The 17,029-nt window shown below is 37.7% G+C and overlaps 1 protein-coding gene across 9 annotated transcripts in view; it reads right to left on the reverse strand.

The window, feature by feature from the left end:
• The window catches only part of ITSN1 (intersectin 1), a 254,134-nt gene that overhangs the window by 99,724 nt on the left and 137,381 nt on the right, over nt 1-17,029 (reverse strand). For all 9 annotated transcript variants that reach the window (XM_050784632.1, XM_050784630.1, XM_050784631.1 and 6 more), the window contains exons 17-19: nt 6,871-6,998; nt 3,661-3,890; nt 1,379-1,500 (exon numbers count right to left, since the gene is read on the reverse strand). In XM_050784632.1, the coding sequence (XP_050640589.1) occupies nt 1,379-1,500; nt 3,661-3,890; nt 6,871-6,998 (480 nt within the window). The remainder of the gene's footprint in view (nt 1-1,378; nt 1,501-3,660; nt 3,891-6,870; nt 6,999-17,029) is intronic.

Raw genomic sequence — 17,029 nt, forward strand, 5'->3', positions numbered from 1 at the left:
AGTGCTAAACATACTGTTATTTCTACGTATTTTAGCCTATTAAAGATCCACAGATATGATGTGTATATGGCAAGATGAATGCATGAGTAATAGTATAATCACCTGTATAACACCCTTTATACTTCAGAGACATACAGTCCTTGGGCAAGAAACATGTTGTTTCAATTGTTAACTTTCATAGTTCTTTACAAATTCTAGGCCAGGCATGGTGGCTCATGCCTGTAATTTCAGCATTTTGGGAGGCTGACATGGGAGGATCGTTCGAGCCCAGGCAATTCAAGACCAGCCTGGGCAACACGGAGAAACCCTGTCTCTACAGAAAATACAAAAATTAGCTGGGCGTGGTGGTGCACACCTGTGGTTCCAGGTACTTGGGAGGATGAGGTGGGAGAATCGCTTTGCTTGAGCCCGGGAGGCAGAGGTTGCAGTGAGCCAATATCACGCCACTGCACTCCAGCCTGGGCAACAGAGTGAGAAGTTGTGTCAACAACAACAAAAAAAGCTAAATTATCTTTAAAAAAAAAAGTGCTAAGAGTAATGCAAAGTTGACGACTTCTAAGACTCTAAAAGTGAGTAACTAGAACAAGGAACTACTATTTTCTTTTAGAAAATGATTTAGATGAACCATGTTGTTTTATTTTCTTTCTTAAACTGGTTCCTATAGTTTCAGTCACATCATAAGATTGTTATTAATTAAAGGAAAGAAACAGTAACAAAGTAAAATTTTAAATTATTTTCTGTTTCAGAGTAGGAAAGCAGATTAACTGTGTAATTCATTACTCTTTTTACATAATTCAAAGTTCACATAATTAAAGGGAAAAAAGATGCTCTGATGCAAAGATACAAAAGTTATTGCAATTATGAGAATGATGATAGGTGTTCTGCACTTATAACTATTTCTTAAAGACTCCTGGCCTCCTCCCACTTTGGAGGATCCTAGTGTGTGTGTATATATATGTACATATGCACACTAGTATATATTATACATATAATATATATACACACGCATGCTAGTATATAGTCTATACATCATATATAAAATATATGTATCACATATATATTTATACTCATATATTTCTACTCATAGTATATAAGTAGTAATCTAAACTCTGAAATTATCAGACATTTATAGATTTAAAAATAAGAACACATTGTCTTTACCAACTCAATTTTAAAGTGATGTTGGGATACATTTTTTAAATGCCATCTTTCATTTTAATAAAAAAGAAAGAAGACTGAGCTTACACTTTAAAAATCTAGATGCTGAATTATTGGGTTTCATACTCACTGACAATCTCACAATTGTTGAATAAAGTGAAACAAGAGGACAGAGGCTAATCTTCAACCGAAATGACCCTCTCACTGGAGTCTTTCTTACCATGACTATGTCTCCTGGCTGGATAGTGATTTCATCATGGCTTCTGGATTCAAAGGGGTACAGTGCCCGGTAATATACCACTTTTACGTTTTCCTGTGCAGAAATGGTAAGTGGACCTTTTTCTGTTTACAAAAAAGGTGGGGGGACAAAAATAAATAATTACAGAGAACATAAATGTACGACAACAAGCCAAACAACTAACCTCTCCTCTATTGCCTATCTTCACCTCTGAACTATTTCCCTCCATTCAAGGAATTTCTGAAACACATACTGACTGCCAAAGCAGAGCCAAATCTGACGTCAGCAACTCAAACCCATCAGAGAGTTCATTGGTGACTCCCTCTAAACAAAGGTCATTCCAAGGCTGAGTGCAGCCAGGCTGCCTAAAGGTCCCTTGTCTCTGCCTCTTGGCTTGGGCTCTAGCAGTGCAGATCTGTAAAGCATCAATACCCCCTCCTCCCTACCCAGCGTGTTGAGTACAATGTAGCAGTTAGGATAGGACCCAAAGTCTGAATCAGCCAAGGAGCAAACTTGTTTGGGAGGGAACAGAGGCACCAGTTTCCACACCAAAACATGAAAATGCAGATGTTTTAGGCTCTTTAACATGGTCATATAAAACCTAAGTGCTGATAATCCCCAATGAAGAAACTCTTCCTATACATTTCTCTGGGAAATAATGAGCCTAAGGATGAACCCTAGATGAAAATAATTTAGATTTTAAATGAAACAAAATGTTTAGAAATGCACATGAGCAAAGGATATTTTGCATTCTGGTTAGCAACAACTAATAACAGACCTTTGGGCATTTTTACTCAAGAGCTACAAGTATTTTGACATATAACTCTCTTATCCAGAAAGCAATGAGGGTAAAGTATTATCTCCACATGATTTTGAACTGTATGACATGCAAGATTTCCTACTGACTGAAGGCGAAAAAACAAATCTTCATTTTATACTAGGAGGACGCGTGAAGAACTTAAACTAACTGCCTAAGATCAATGGTGAAATTATTTTCAGATAGAAAAAAACTATCAAAAAATTGATTTGCCCCTCCTATGACATGGTTGCTACTGTGTAGGTCTGATGACCTGCCAGTCTTTCCCCTGGCAGGTAGGTGCCTACTGCAGCTCCATACCTCACGCCCATCTCAGCCCACTATGCAGCTGGGAACCAGTAAACCTTTACAGAATAGCTTGAAAGTGTTTTTTCTTTCTTTTCTTTCTGTATACCGCAGCACTAAAGCAGCACATGGATGACCAAGCAAAATTGGTATAATTTTCCACACAAAGAAAAAGCAACGACTTGCTTCCGCTGAGCATTATTTGCAAAACTGTACAATCACACAACCACACAGGAATCTTAAATACATTCTAGCTTACATCTGTTATTATAAAGGATAGCTTTTCCTAGCTATTCCAATTAGATCGGTCTTTCATTTATCTTTTTGTTCAGTCTTTTATTTATCCTTTTTTTTTAAAAAAAAAAAAAAGGCAAATTAGGCCAGGCATGGTGGCTCATGCTTGTAATTTCAGTACTCAGAAAGGCCAAGGTGGGAGGATTGCCTGAGGCCAAGAGTTCAAGACCAACCTGGGCAACAAAGTTAGAACTCCATCTCTACAAAAAAACAAATTAGCTGGGCATGGTGGTGCACACCTATAGTCCCAGCTCCTTGGGAGGCTAAGACAGGAGGATTGCTTAAACCCAAGAGTTTGAGGCTGCAGTGAACTATGACTGTGCCACTGTACTCTAGCCTAGGCGACAGAGTGAGACTGTCTCAAAGAAAAAAGAAAAGCAAAGAGAAGTAAAGAAAAAGCAAATTATGTTCAAAGGACAAAACGCTGCCACTTTTCAAAAAGTAAAAGCAGTTTTATGCAATGCAGACCGAAGACAGCGAATACCCCATCAGTGGAGGCAAGGGTGAAAGGTGCCACTTTCTGTTGCAGAAACAGCCCAGAAATTCCAGGGAGGGAAATAACAAACCAGAGAAACAGCAGGTTCTTTTGCAGCATATACGACCAGTGGAACTTCACGCCACTTGTTAACTCTGTAGAGGACTCGTGGATGCCGGTGTAACGTGGGCCAGAGGCTGGCATGGTGATGGGAGAATTACACAGATCTCAACTGACCCTGGGGAAAGAAGAGCTGCCATGCTCAAAATAAGAGACTGATGTTCTCATCTGTTAATGTAGCCAAGACTGGTCCTGATGAGATATGGGCGTTTTTCAGGAGGATCTGGGAGAGAAGATGACTTATTTTCTAGAATTATTTTTGGCTTCTAATACCTGAAGTGGACCAGGGTGCCTGGACAGCTGGCTTAGCTGGTTCTTGGTGCTGATGGAAAAGCCGACCCAGCTTGTCTTGTGCTTCCTGTTTGCCTTTCTCCTCACCATCCTTCTTTTTGATACTCTCCTCCCTTTTCAGTTTTTCCTCCTCGTGGAGTTTTCTTGGTCGCTGATGCTCGTCCTCCTGCTGCACATGCTCCAGCCACTGCTTGTCCCTTTCCTGAGCTCGTCTGCCAACAAACACACTTGATTACAGCAAGGAAGCAGCTCTAAGTTAACACTACTGTTGCCTCTTTTCACAAAAAAAGCTCCATCCAGTAAATGGGATGGGAAACATCAAGGGAACATTGTTCTTCAGACGGGGCAACTGAATCAGGGCTTCAGTTCTGAGTGAGAAGAAATCACATGATTTAGGAAAATACAGAAAATTTCTGATGTATTTTATAAAGTGGTTACAAGAATAAGAAACACACTTAATAATAAAGCGGGTATTAAACTGACCAAACAGAGCCATAAAACACAGAGAACATAACTTCTATAAAAATAAAATACACCCAACACTGTAAATGAAATATCACTTAAAATAAGTACATGATCAATCAGATCATTAAAATTTCCCCCCAGCAAAGGGTACAACACATTTACATGCATACATGTTGCTCCCCAAACCTGAAGCTGAAAGCAAGGGATTGTTTTATTGACTTCAACTACTTTGATTTTGTTTTTCAAAGTAGCTACCACAAATAGATAATTGTAATTAAATCTAGGCCTTGTAATTTTTGATGGCCTCAACCTGAAACCCACAGTAAAAGACTGAGAATGATTTTTCTCATTCTATAATACTTTATAAAGTCAGAAAATACTTTAAATGAAACTAATATGTAATAACAAATGATATAATAATAACTAGCTCTCCATATATTAACTCCTTTAAACTGCGAATCAGGTAGTTAGTCTTAGTATTACTCCCATTTTACAAATAAGGAAGCTGGGGCAGAGCTATTAAATGACTTGTCCACATCACACAATCATATGTGCCTGGGCTTCAATCCCAGGCAGCCTGGTCCCAGAGTCTCCACCCTGAACTGCCATCCTGTGACATGGCTAACGCACACAGGTCATTGGCTAGAATTAGGAATTTGCCACGGGAACATAATTGAAACAAATTATACTTTTATTCTCCATTGTCAAAAAATTACATTTATTGCTACTCTGTATGAATGTGAAATTTTTATGCAGAAGTCTTCAAACTTAAATCTTAAACATTTTATTTACAATTTTTAAAATGTCTTTTAGGAAAGTATAAAAACATTTTTTGGAGGGGTAAGGACACTGTTATTCATGACAACAAAAAACCATAATAAAAACAGTGGCCAGGCACGGTGGCTCACGTCTGTAATCCCAGCACTTTGGGAGGCTGAGGAGGGCGGATCACCAGGTCAGGAGTTCTAGACCAGCCAGGAGTTCTAGACCAACATGGCGAAAGCTCATCTCTACTAATAATATAAAAATTAGCTGGGCGTGGTAGCGCACGCCTGTAGTCCCAGCTACTTGGGAGGCTGAGGCAGGAGAGTCGGTTGAACCAGGGAGGCAGAGGTTGCAGTGAGCTGAAATCATGCCACTGCACTCCAGCTTGGGTGACAGAGTGAGACTCCGTCTCAAAAAAAAAAAAATTACTTTATATTTTCTACCAATAAAGGTCACCATATATAGTGTACAACCATCTAATTTCTGAAGTTAATTTGGAGTAGTTTTTATCTATGTAATTGGAATATATACATATTATATTTTTATTAAGCTATTTTCTGTATTATGCTATTTTATGTATTTTATGTATTTTTCTGTATTTTACGTTTATTTCTACTCTGTAGGAATTTAACAGTTCAGTGCAGTATAGTGTGAATAATAAAAGCATTTTATACACTGTGGAGGTAAGAAAAGGATGGAATTAATCAATACATCCAAGGAGGAGACCCTTAGTCTGACCTCCAAGAAAACCATAAAACAATCATGGAAATTGGTTTGGGACCCCAGATACCTCCCCACTGGCACTGAAAAACAAACAGACGACTCTACATACCCATAAGAAAGTAGGCACAGCTCTCCGCAGGTTAACTGAACTCAGCCCACTAAAGTTAACGACTTACGACTTGTCTCAAGTATCCATTTCGTCGTCTTTTTAATCTAATTTCTTTTTCTTTTCTTTTTCTATTTTTGAGATAGAGTTTCTCTCTGTTGCCAGGCTAGAGTACAGTGGCATGATTTCAGCTCACTGCAACCTCCGCCTCCTGGGTTCAAGTGATCCTCCTGCCTCAGCCTCCCAAGTAGCTGGGACTACAGGCACGTGCCACTGTGCCCAACTAAATTTTTGTATTTTTAGTAGAAACGGGGTTTCACCATGTTGGCCACGATGGTCCTAATATCTTGACCTTGTGATCAGCCCACCTTGGCCTCCCAAAGTGCTGGGATTACAGGCGTGAGCCACTGTGCCTGGCCTTAATCTAATTTCAATTACCAACTTTTATAATTTACAGGCTGTCATTGGGACATTTGGTCATTTTTGTTTTGTGGAGTCTAAAATTAACTGACATTTAAAAGGCAAATATCCAGTAACAAAATCAGACACAAATTTCTACAATTTACCACAGTAAGTTACAAGTAAAAATAAAAACATCACAAACACAAATCTTCAAAAACAGATACAAACATGTCTGTATCCTACGCACTAAGCAGCAAATTTCCCCCTTTTGTACTAAAGTTTAATTTGCAGTTGAAAAACAGAAGGGAAACAGAGGGGCCCACCCTGACCCTGCTGGAGAAGCCCTGTGTGGGGCACTAGCTCAGTGGCTTAGATTTTAAACCAGGCATTCCAACCCCTGTTAGCTGTTAGTAAAAGGCTGTGAACTAGAAATGTTATTTTGGCCATTAACATGCAAATGAGCACACCAAGTGTCCCAATTTCCTTGTATAATTCCATTTATCTACATAGTAGTAGCTTAGAGAGCTCTGGGAACTAACCAAAAACTTCAGGGGGTACTGATATATGCAAAGATTTATATATACACATGTTTGTGTTTGCACTCACACTTCACACGCACACTAAAGACTGAAAGCTCTTTCTGGTGCAGTAACTACTTGGAGAAGCCAGGCAAAGAATAGTAAATCCTCAAAGTTCCTTCCAGATGAGTCCATAATCCAAAGAAGACTCACCTTTGGGCTTCTTCTTTTTGTTTTTCTAATTCTATGATCTTTCGCTCTTGTTCTTTCTGTTTCAGTCGTTCAGCCTCCATCGACTTTTGCTTCTGGAGTTGCTGCTTATTATGTATTTCTCTTAGTTCCTATAATTAACCGAGAAACAGCTCATGTAGCGACATGAGTGACAAATACATCAACTATTTATCAGCATGCAACATTTCATAGTGGGAAGCCTAGGACACTTAGGAGATAATGTTTCAGAGTTGGAAAAAGTCAACTTGGAAAGCTAAAATCACACCACATTTTGACATGACTGATTTCCAAAGGCCACTTCAGATTACATTCTAATGAGCCATACACATTATACCATTTTCCATGATCTGCTCTAGAAGAAAGCTGCTAGCGAAGGGCAGGAGAGGAGCTCTACTGATAAGGCTCAGCAATCATAATGGAACGTAACCAGTTCCAAGATATGGTGAGGATCATGAATAAAACTTAAGCTTCTTTTGATTATCACTCAACACCAACCTCTACTGACTTTGAAAATACACATGCCTCTTCTTCACTCACTACCTCCATTCAAACCTCACCTCCACCTTTCACTAAGCTGCCTTAGAACAAATGGACATCTCTTTGCTACTCAATTCTTTGACCTCAATTCTTCCCCCAAGGGTCTATTTTTCTTCAAATTACACCTCTTCCAGAGCATCTTTTCTTACTAAATCTATCCTTCAAGTTGCTAACTGCCCCAAACTAAACTAGCAATCAGGTTGAAAGTAAAAAGCTATAATTTGATGATGACTACCTTGGATCCAATTTCCTCACTTGATACTAGCTGCAGGAATAGCAGTAATTTCCTTAGCAGGCTACTGAAAATAAAATGCATTCTATGATATTTAAAGTACTCGAGTCACAAGTTTAAACACCTGAAAATATGACGAACAAGGAAACGTCTGCTGAGGAAGAAACTCCCTGATTCCACAGAAATCAAAAGGTCCCCAATAGATTGAGTCACTGAAACTCGTCTTACTTGGGCCAACAATAAATCAGATGAGTCAAAGTGCCCAGTAGAGCTAAGGTATCTTTCCAGTTGATTTCTTGATCTAACCAGGGCTGGTCCTCCCAGTACATGGCCCAGGGATCTCTATGGGGAGATTTAAGGACTAAGATTTGCCCTGTCTTCTATCACTTTTCTCACTGGCGAGACTAGATGGGCAGGTTTCTTCCAGGCCCTAAAATTCCTACCTTTAGATTCATTCAGAGATTGAAAAACAAAGATAGACCATTTGTCTGTAGAAGGTCAGTATTAAAATATGCACTTGTTACTGGAAAAATTTCTTAAGGGTTAGGCTAACCTTTTCCTACTAATTTTGCTAAGGTTAAAGTTAAAATGCATATACAAATGTTTTATAAACTGTAAGTGATGCTGAGTGGCTTTAAAAGAGAACAATGAGATAAAAGAAAAAGTTTAACTGGAGATTAGGAGGCTGGGGGAGGTACTTAGAAGAGGAAGGCATGGGAGGAAAAGGGGAAGGGGAAAGGGGGAAGAAGGAAAAAAAGGAAAGGAAGGAAGGGGGAAGGAGGGAAAAGAAGGGAGGAAGGGACTTCAGTGGGGGAACCTAGCAGATGACACTAGGAACATCCAGGCAGGACACATCAGGAAAAGGTGCCTTTGTAAGGCACAAATTGGACTGCTCCCTATGGCAGCAGACCTGACATGTGGAACAGAGGAAAGGGGAAAAGAAGGCTAAGACTGGGAAGCAATGATGAATTCTCACACTGACTGTTTAAAGTGCTGAGATCAGAAAATCAACCCTAGGGAGAAAGAAGTCCATTTTTCATCACCTTTCTCACTGCCATACCAAGGGATGTAAAACTTAAGTGTTAAAAAATCAGCAGTATTGGTTTTCTTAGTAACCCAGAATCAAGAATAACTAGTAATCAGTAATAACATGAATGAAAATTTCATTTTCAATACCATCAAATTCTTAAATAGGTTCAGAAAAAATAATTTACAGCAAAAGACTATACTTAAAAGGTACAGAACTGGGAATCAAGAAACCAGGATTCTAATCTCAGGTCCCTGACATGAGCTGGCAGATGAATCAGAATAGATGATCTTTAGGTGTTCTTCGAGTTTGAGGATCTGTTAAATCTTAGACATTGTTCATCACATGAGTATTTCTTTATTTCAGTGTCTGTTTTATTTAGAATTTTATTCCTAACTGCAAGAATGAGTGAAAAGAGCATAAGCAAAATAACCCTGAGCTGAAATTAAATACAAAGGAGTAAGAAATGATGGAAGAGAAATAACATTTCAGTTTGATGTTCAGGAATCTGATTATATATTAAATAAAGAAAAGTCCTTATTTCATCCAGGAAAAAATGTATTTATGAGTGATATTCAAAATATTCAACAACAGGTACTGCACAACCAGAATGGACCCTGGCCATGATGTATCAACATACTATAATAGATAGCCCATAGGCCCAAATGAAGATTTTTCATTTTTCCCCAAGAATTACACTGCACATTTCCTTTCTATACTAGGCTCTTGTAACTGGATATGGATTTACAGATCACTGACTAGTAGATGCAAGTAAAGCTAGTAATACATTAGGAGGCACTATAAAATTGAAAAACGTGTAAGAAAAAGTGATTTTGAAGAATACAGAAAAAAAAACCCTACCTATGGCACAGTTTCAAAAATAATTTTTAAATGTATCAAATACATAAAAAAGATGTTTAAATTTTTTAAAAACACTTCTTTTTGAGTTTAGCAGCATTTGAACCAATCTTAGGAACTGATTATGTCAATTGCAGTTTCAAGTACCTCCAAGGAATGGAGCTTGCAGGAACCGTAAAAAATAGATGACAAATAAGCTAACAGAAGGCTCTGGCACCTTATGATCCAGATTTAAAGATGGCAAGGTTTTTCTATAATTTCCTTCGTCCAAGTCAAACACTGCTGAGATACACAGTTGTAAGGAAATCAACGTGCTGCCCAGAGGCAGGCATTCTGGGTCTCCTCTTTTCTTGGACTTAGGAGTTTACTATGGCATTAATCAAAATAGGCAGAGCATGGATGATTTCTAAGTTGATAAGCTTTTTAAAAAGTTGAACTTCCGAGAAGGCAATCTATAGAATGAAGAAATATACTCTTAAAAAAATGAGTGAATGGCTCTCCTTCCTTCGCCACAACAAAGTCCTTGCAGAACACCCAGTCCCTTCACAAAGGGGAGCAGATGGCTACACTATTCTCTCATTCTTTTCCATACTATTAAAGAGACTCAAGTACTGTCACAGTTATTAAGAAGTATCCTTTTAACTCTTTCAGAAAAAAAAAAATTCAAAGAGACAAACAAATCTGGTATCATTAAATTATGTATCTAGGAAATGAGCAAATTATTGGGGGAAATGGCTAAGGAAAATTTCATCACACTGAAAGTATCAACTTTTCCTGGTAGGCAAATTGATTAAAATGACTCTGCAAATTCTATTAAATCCACATGGAATTTGTCACAGTTATTTTGCTACAACAGAAAGAAAACAAACAAGAAATTACCATATATCAAAAGTCAGTATCTCACTTGGTTCTTCCTAAAATTAAGTGATTTTTTTTCTAAAACCAGTAACTCTTACAAAAACATGTTTCTTGGCTGGGAATTAATCTAGCAATATAGCACAGAGTATACAACTTTGATTTTTCTTTTATGAATTCTATTCAAGTGTGTGGTATGTTTTATACTAGGTAGAGTATGTAATAATTTGATATTATCTTCCAATAAAACATAATTACAGTACTTTCTTAAATAAGAAATTATTAAGTAGTCAAGAAATTTTAGCTGCATGTAACAAATACTTATGCAGGAAAAAATAAAACTATAAAATGTGTACTATATATACTACACACATATATTAAATATTAAAATAAGGTTTTTTGTTTTATTTTTTTGAGACAGAGTCTCGCTCTGTCGCCCAGGCTGGAGTGCAGTGGCTGGATCTCGGCTCACTGCAAGCGCCGCCTCCCGGGTTTATGACATTCTCCTGCCTCAGCCTCCCGAGTAGCTGGGACTACAGGCGCCCGCCACCTCGCCCGGCTAGTTTTTTTTTTTTGTATTTTCTAGTAGAGATGGGGTTTCACCGTGTTAGCCAGGATGGTCTCGATCTCCTGACCTCGTGATCCGCCCATCTCGGCCTCCCAAAGTGCTGGGATTACAGGCTTGAGCCACCGCGCCCGGCCAAAATAAGGTTTTTTTTAAAATCACAAACAACTTATGCAGAATTACTAAGATACAGAATTTCTTAACCAGGTTCCATGAATAAGCTTCAGCCCTGTGGATACTAGTTGCACGCAGTCTTGGGGAATATGGGCATTTTTCTAGTGGAGAAAGCTCACAGCTTTTATTAGTATCAAGGGGTCTTTGATCAAAAACAGCTCATGAACTACAATAAACAAATTATTGGCATATCAAGATTCTGTTTTGTATTAGTTAAGATAAATGAAAATCAACTTGCTTTTAATTTTCTTCCCTAGACCAAAGAGGGAAAAGTCACTTATTTCCCCTAAAGAACTAAGTTATTTGAACCATAAAACATCTTTGGACATCCTATGGCACAGAGCCAAAGTATTTCAAAAGCAATCTGTTTGACAAATTGAATACCCAAGAAGATCCAACTATTTTTCCCCTGAGAAACGTGGCTCACGTTTACTGAACATGGTTGTTCTGCTGCTATGCTAAAAGGCACAGAATCACTTGATTTAATAACTGTGACTGTTTTTCCTTCATCTGGTCTTAGAGACACTCAAAAATACATGTATTATGTGAAACAATATTACTTGAAATATGAAGTAGCATGCACCTGAACAATATGTATAGGAGTCCTTTGAAGAGAAAAAAATTAACTAGCAACAGGGGTCTATGAAAGGAGACTAGCAGTTAATGGAAATTTATTTGCTGATTTAGATTATTTAACTTTTTTGAAGGATTTTGCTTTTGGTTCGCCTCAGGATGTCTCTTGGAAATGAGAGACAAAAACAAACATAACTTAATTACTTAAAATTCATGAGCTCAACAACATAAATCAAGATAAAATTACTTAGCTCACATATACCATTTATAATAATCTTCATACTGTTAATATTATATTGTTTATATTGACCTCATAAAAAAATGATGTAGCTACCAGCATCAGAAATTTCAGGTGTTTATCTATAATATCATATCCATAAAAAGTCCGAAGTATAAGTGCTTTTCTGTAAATAAACATTATTTCTTACCTAGGGATAATATGTAGTATACAATATCAAAATTTATAGAAGGCCTTTGGAGTTTTAAAATACATTAACTTTTTCAAATTAGGTGGTTGTGAAACAAATCAAGAGCTATTAAAGAAAGCCAGTTAACAAACCCCACGAGGTGAGAACTTGTGCCTGGATGGAAAATTTTGAAAAATAACGATTTCAGAACACAGAAAATATACCCAAATCAAGGTAAACTGATAGCCCATTTATCACAAAATTATAAATTTATTCATTTATTTAAAAAATGTATTTATTTAGAGACAGGGTCTCACTGTGTTGTCCAGGCTGGAGTATAGTGGCTATTCACAGGCACGATCATAGCCTTGAACGTCTGGCTTCATGTGATCCTCCCACCTCAGCCTCCAGAGATACATGCCATTGTACCAGGCTACGTTTATTCATTCTTGATGCATTAAAAGTGAGAGGACTACACAGAAAAAGATAGATATACTGATTGGTCATTTATTTATTTGAGATGGATGGAGTCTTGCTCTGTTGCCCAGGCTGGAGTGCAGTGGCATGATCTCAGCTCTCTGCAACCTCTGCCTCCCAAGTTCAAGTGATTCTCCTGTTTCAGCCTTCCAAGTAGCTGGGATTACAGGTGCGTGCCACCACACCCAGACAATTTTTGTATTTTTAGTAGAGATGGGATTTTGTCATGTAGGCCAGGATGTTCTCAAACTCCTGACCTCAAGTGATCCACTCACCTCGACCTCCCAACGTGCTGGGATGATAGGCATGAGCCACCACACCTGGCCTGATTATTTAAATTCTGAAATGGGATATAATGTTTGAACACATGTTCAAATATTTAAATTTGAAGTCGATATTTAACAAAATGATAAGACTATTTCCCATGGCACAAAATGGTAGTCAACATACCACAAGTGCTAAGGGAGATTGGAGCAAGGTGTATGTGTGGAAGGGGGTGGGCGGAAGAGCTAGAAGCTCCTGTCCTCTCTGCAATAGCAATAGGTAATTAGATACCCTCCACCATGAGGCTTTGGGAAGTACCCTCGGAAAGTATTACCAGAAAGAGAAAACTGATTCCAGTTTGTCCTAAAAAATCTGAATTTCCCTCAAAGTGTCTGCTTTAGTCATAAAGCAATATTCCATTAAGAGAAGAAAGGATTTTTTCAAAAGATTGAGTTCTTCTTAACCTTTTCCCAAATTACCTTTTATTAAATTTTTACTACCTTAAAAAGAAAAAAACCCCATGCTATAACTAAAAAACTCAACCAACCAGCTTACTGGTATGGCACAGAATCTGACAGAATGAGAGTTAGAGAATTTTATTACTTCTATGCAGAAGAGGTCTTTGTCAAAGGATCATATATGTAAAAATAAAATTTTTGCTTGAACAAAATGAAAGAACCAAACAATACTAATTATGAGAAATCAACATTGCTGTTTGAATCCATACTGATTTCTCTTGCTGTTTCCGTGCCTCCTCTTTCTGAGTCTTTCTCCTTCCAATTGTTTCTCTTCACAAGCATTTTTTCCCCTGACTTCTTACTCTGTCCTGCAGTTCTTTCTCCAATTCTTTTCTTTTTTCCTCTCTTGCTAAACATTTTGCCTTTCACTGCCTTCATAATGAATAAGCCTCCCATGAAAGCAAGTGTCTGAAACCAAGAGTATAAAGGCTTTAGTTAAACAAACAACCTCATTTACTATAACTGGCCTTCTCATTTCAACATCGATTCAGTTCTTAGTAGCAATTTTTAGAACAGGTAGCATTATGGGGATAATTTATATTTCTAACAGCCTCTTGTGTCTAATTTTAGAAGCCTGAATTTCCCAAGTATACTAAGGAATTAAATCATAATTGTGAATTAGTCTTAAATACTCAAATTTTGCTAGAAAATAAAATGCTATAGACATTTGGAATAGTATACTGACCATAATATGTCTCCCATGATAGAAATATGCACATGACCCAAATTATAACGGAGTGCTTTCACATTTTTGCAGACAAGCTCAAATTCAATGATCTAAAATGCTTGTTAAAAAGACAAGACTACAGTATACAGTACCTTGTCCAGCTTGTAATTCAGTTTACACCACCATACACACATGCAACTCGTCAATAGGAAAGAATCAATCATACGCCACGATTAATAATAACTAATAATTAACTTTTATAAAGAAGGCTTAGTACTTCATGGTAAATGCTATCTTAGACACTGAGCACTCATCTGCGCAGGGGAAACTGAAGCACAGAGCTGGAGATGGTTCATCATTCTTAGTCTGAGAAAGATGTGCATTGCCTGAGTAGGGCATGGAGACCTTTAGAAAGAAGTCTAAGTGGATGACGCAGCCCAGGAGAACTGCCAGGCACTGCAACACTGCCTCCTCCATTGCCACTGACTGGAAGAAAGAAATGCTCAAATGTAAACGGCCATTCACATTAGGACTTGTCCAGTACACACTGACTAGACAGGAACCAACAAGGACTCAACTTTTCAACATGAAACATAAAATCTAGCCCCGTTGGGTGTTGGATTCTCCTTATTTGACCTCTTAAAGGAGCTTGGAAAACTACAAGCTGTACTCTGTGCTGCTGCTCCATGTTAGAGCTAAGACATTAAAATATGGAACATTAGGCTGTCAGTGCCAAGGAAAACTGCTACAATAACTACTGACATCACCAAGGTGAAGGTAAAGTCAGGTGCCACTGTCCAAAAAGTCCTGGCAGTAATGTTAGTTAACACTTGTTTGAATCATAATTTTATACCTATAGGTAAGCACTGTGTGTAAGAAAAACAACTACCCTTTTGGTACACAGAGTCTCCAAAAAAGTTGGGAGTTTTAATTTTCGTGTAAACTGAAGTAAAAGTCATAGATAATAATTTAAAATGGTTGTTTCTAGAATGTGGATTTGACAAGACTACTGAACTGATTTCTTAATAAGGTATTTGTTACATATAGAACACATTTTAAAAGCAGAAATTTATGGTAAATAAATTTTATCCACTGAATTCAAACTATTTTAAGATGTACTAATTCATGCTAGCAATAATCACAATACAATTAATTATTCCTGATTAATTCACTGTTCAAATATTTCATCTGATAGTCAAAAACCTAAAATTTCCCATGCATATCAAGGGCAGCATAAGTACAAAGGCTGCCAGTTGGGGAATTTGCAGTGCAAGAGCTTCAATATTTCAGGGTGCTATCGTTTCTCTTCTCCCACCCTCCCCGTTTTTACAGACTTATTTACAACCCAAAAGCAAACTTTATTTGCTACAGTAAGATTCCTGTTTCCTTTCTCAAGTAATTATTGGTTTGGGTGGTAAATAGAAAGATATTTACGCCTTAGGATTTTTTTTGGAATATATAAATGTGACACCTACAAGGTAAATATCTATTAAAATGCATGGAAAAACAGCCTTTTTGGAAAACAAAAAATAAGCCTTCAATTTCCAAGGATTATGTAGAAACTTAAAGGCCCATGACTTTGAATGTGGAGCCATTTAACAGAAGACCACAATTAAAAGTATGCCTTATGTTTTCAATACGTTGCTTCCTATACGAAACAAATACCTATTAACCTGTAACTTTTTCGTCTTTAATTAACGCTTGGAGAATTTCTATCTGGGCTTATCAGATTTTGGGTAGGGAAGGGAGGAATGTAATTCTTCCTGAAGAAAATGGGAGAAATCCACAAAAGACAAATTAATCTGAGCAAGACATTCTAGAGGAAAGAACTAAATCAGATTGTATGTTAAAAGAAAAGGCAAGTATAAGTGTATTCAGTTTTTTGACTAAATATGCTTCCTATACTTCCTAATAACTGTCTTGTAACTCAGAATCTGGGCTGAACCAGGGTACGATTATTCCCTGTATTACCTTTATACCTAAGAAACTGGACATAACTCTGAACATGCATCAAAGTAAGTGAATGACTTATTGCAATTTACCCAAAATAGTGAGAATCAGTTTGTGTTAAATGTTATCCTCCTTTGTGGAGCCAGCCACTTAATATAGATGTAGTATCCTGATCAACTAATTTTAAAATTCTGTACTCTGTAAGGTACTCCTCCAGTGTTACTGTACTAATCTATAATGAGGGAATTGCATTTCCTTCTTCCAGGTGAACAATCTATGTGAACATGAAATACAAAAGAATCGGAAGCCCGAATTTCTCTTCTGTACTCTCCAGCTGGCTTCCTTTAAGGGAAGGAAGGTTTAGGATACAGCAAATTCACACCACCAGGTTAGATGTGTGAAATGACACATCCCAGGAAGGTAGAAGTAATTTTTGCTTCATCAGTGTGGATGCTCTAAAGGCACTGCTGATCAAGAGGGACACTGAAGAAATTCCAAGGGTCAGGAGGCTGGCTCTGCCTGGTCTATCTCATCATCCAAGAAAACACAGTTGCTAACGGACACATGCTCTAAGGTTAGAAAAAAAGTACTTCATTTTCCAGTGTGGCTACAACAAAGAAAAGTGGGCAAATGACACTTAAGAGACTAAATGATAAATCCATCTCTGAGTTGTCTCAATCAAATTCTATAAATCTTTTGATTCTCCAATTTAACTGTTTGCTTTGGCTTTACCAGGTTTGAGAGGAATACTAGAGATAATAAGCGTAACACAACATATTAACTAAGTCCTCCAAATGTGTGTTAAATAACAAAACAATATAGTTATACTGACCTGTGATTTGTTTATTGTTTTTTTTGTTTGTTTGTTTTTTGAGACAGGGTCTTACTCTGTTCCCCGGGCTGGAGTACAGTGGCACAATCATGGCTCACTGCAGCCCCGACCTCCCAGACTCTAGTGATTCTCCGACCTCAGCTTCCCAAGTAGCTGGGACTACAGGCACACGCCACCATACCCGACTAATTTTGGTATTTTTTTT

The sequence above is a fragment of the Macaca thibetana genome, chromosome 3, assembly GCF_024542745.1.
Source record: "Macaca thibetana thibetana isolate TM-01 chromosome 3, ASM2454274v1, whole genome shotgun sequence".
NCBI lineage: Eukaryota > Metazoa > Chordata > Mammalia > Primates > Cercopithecidae > Macaca > Macaca thibetana.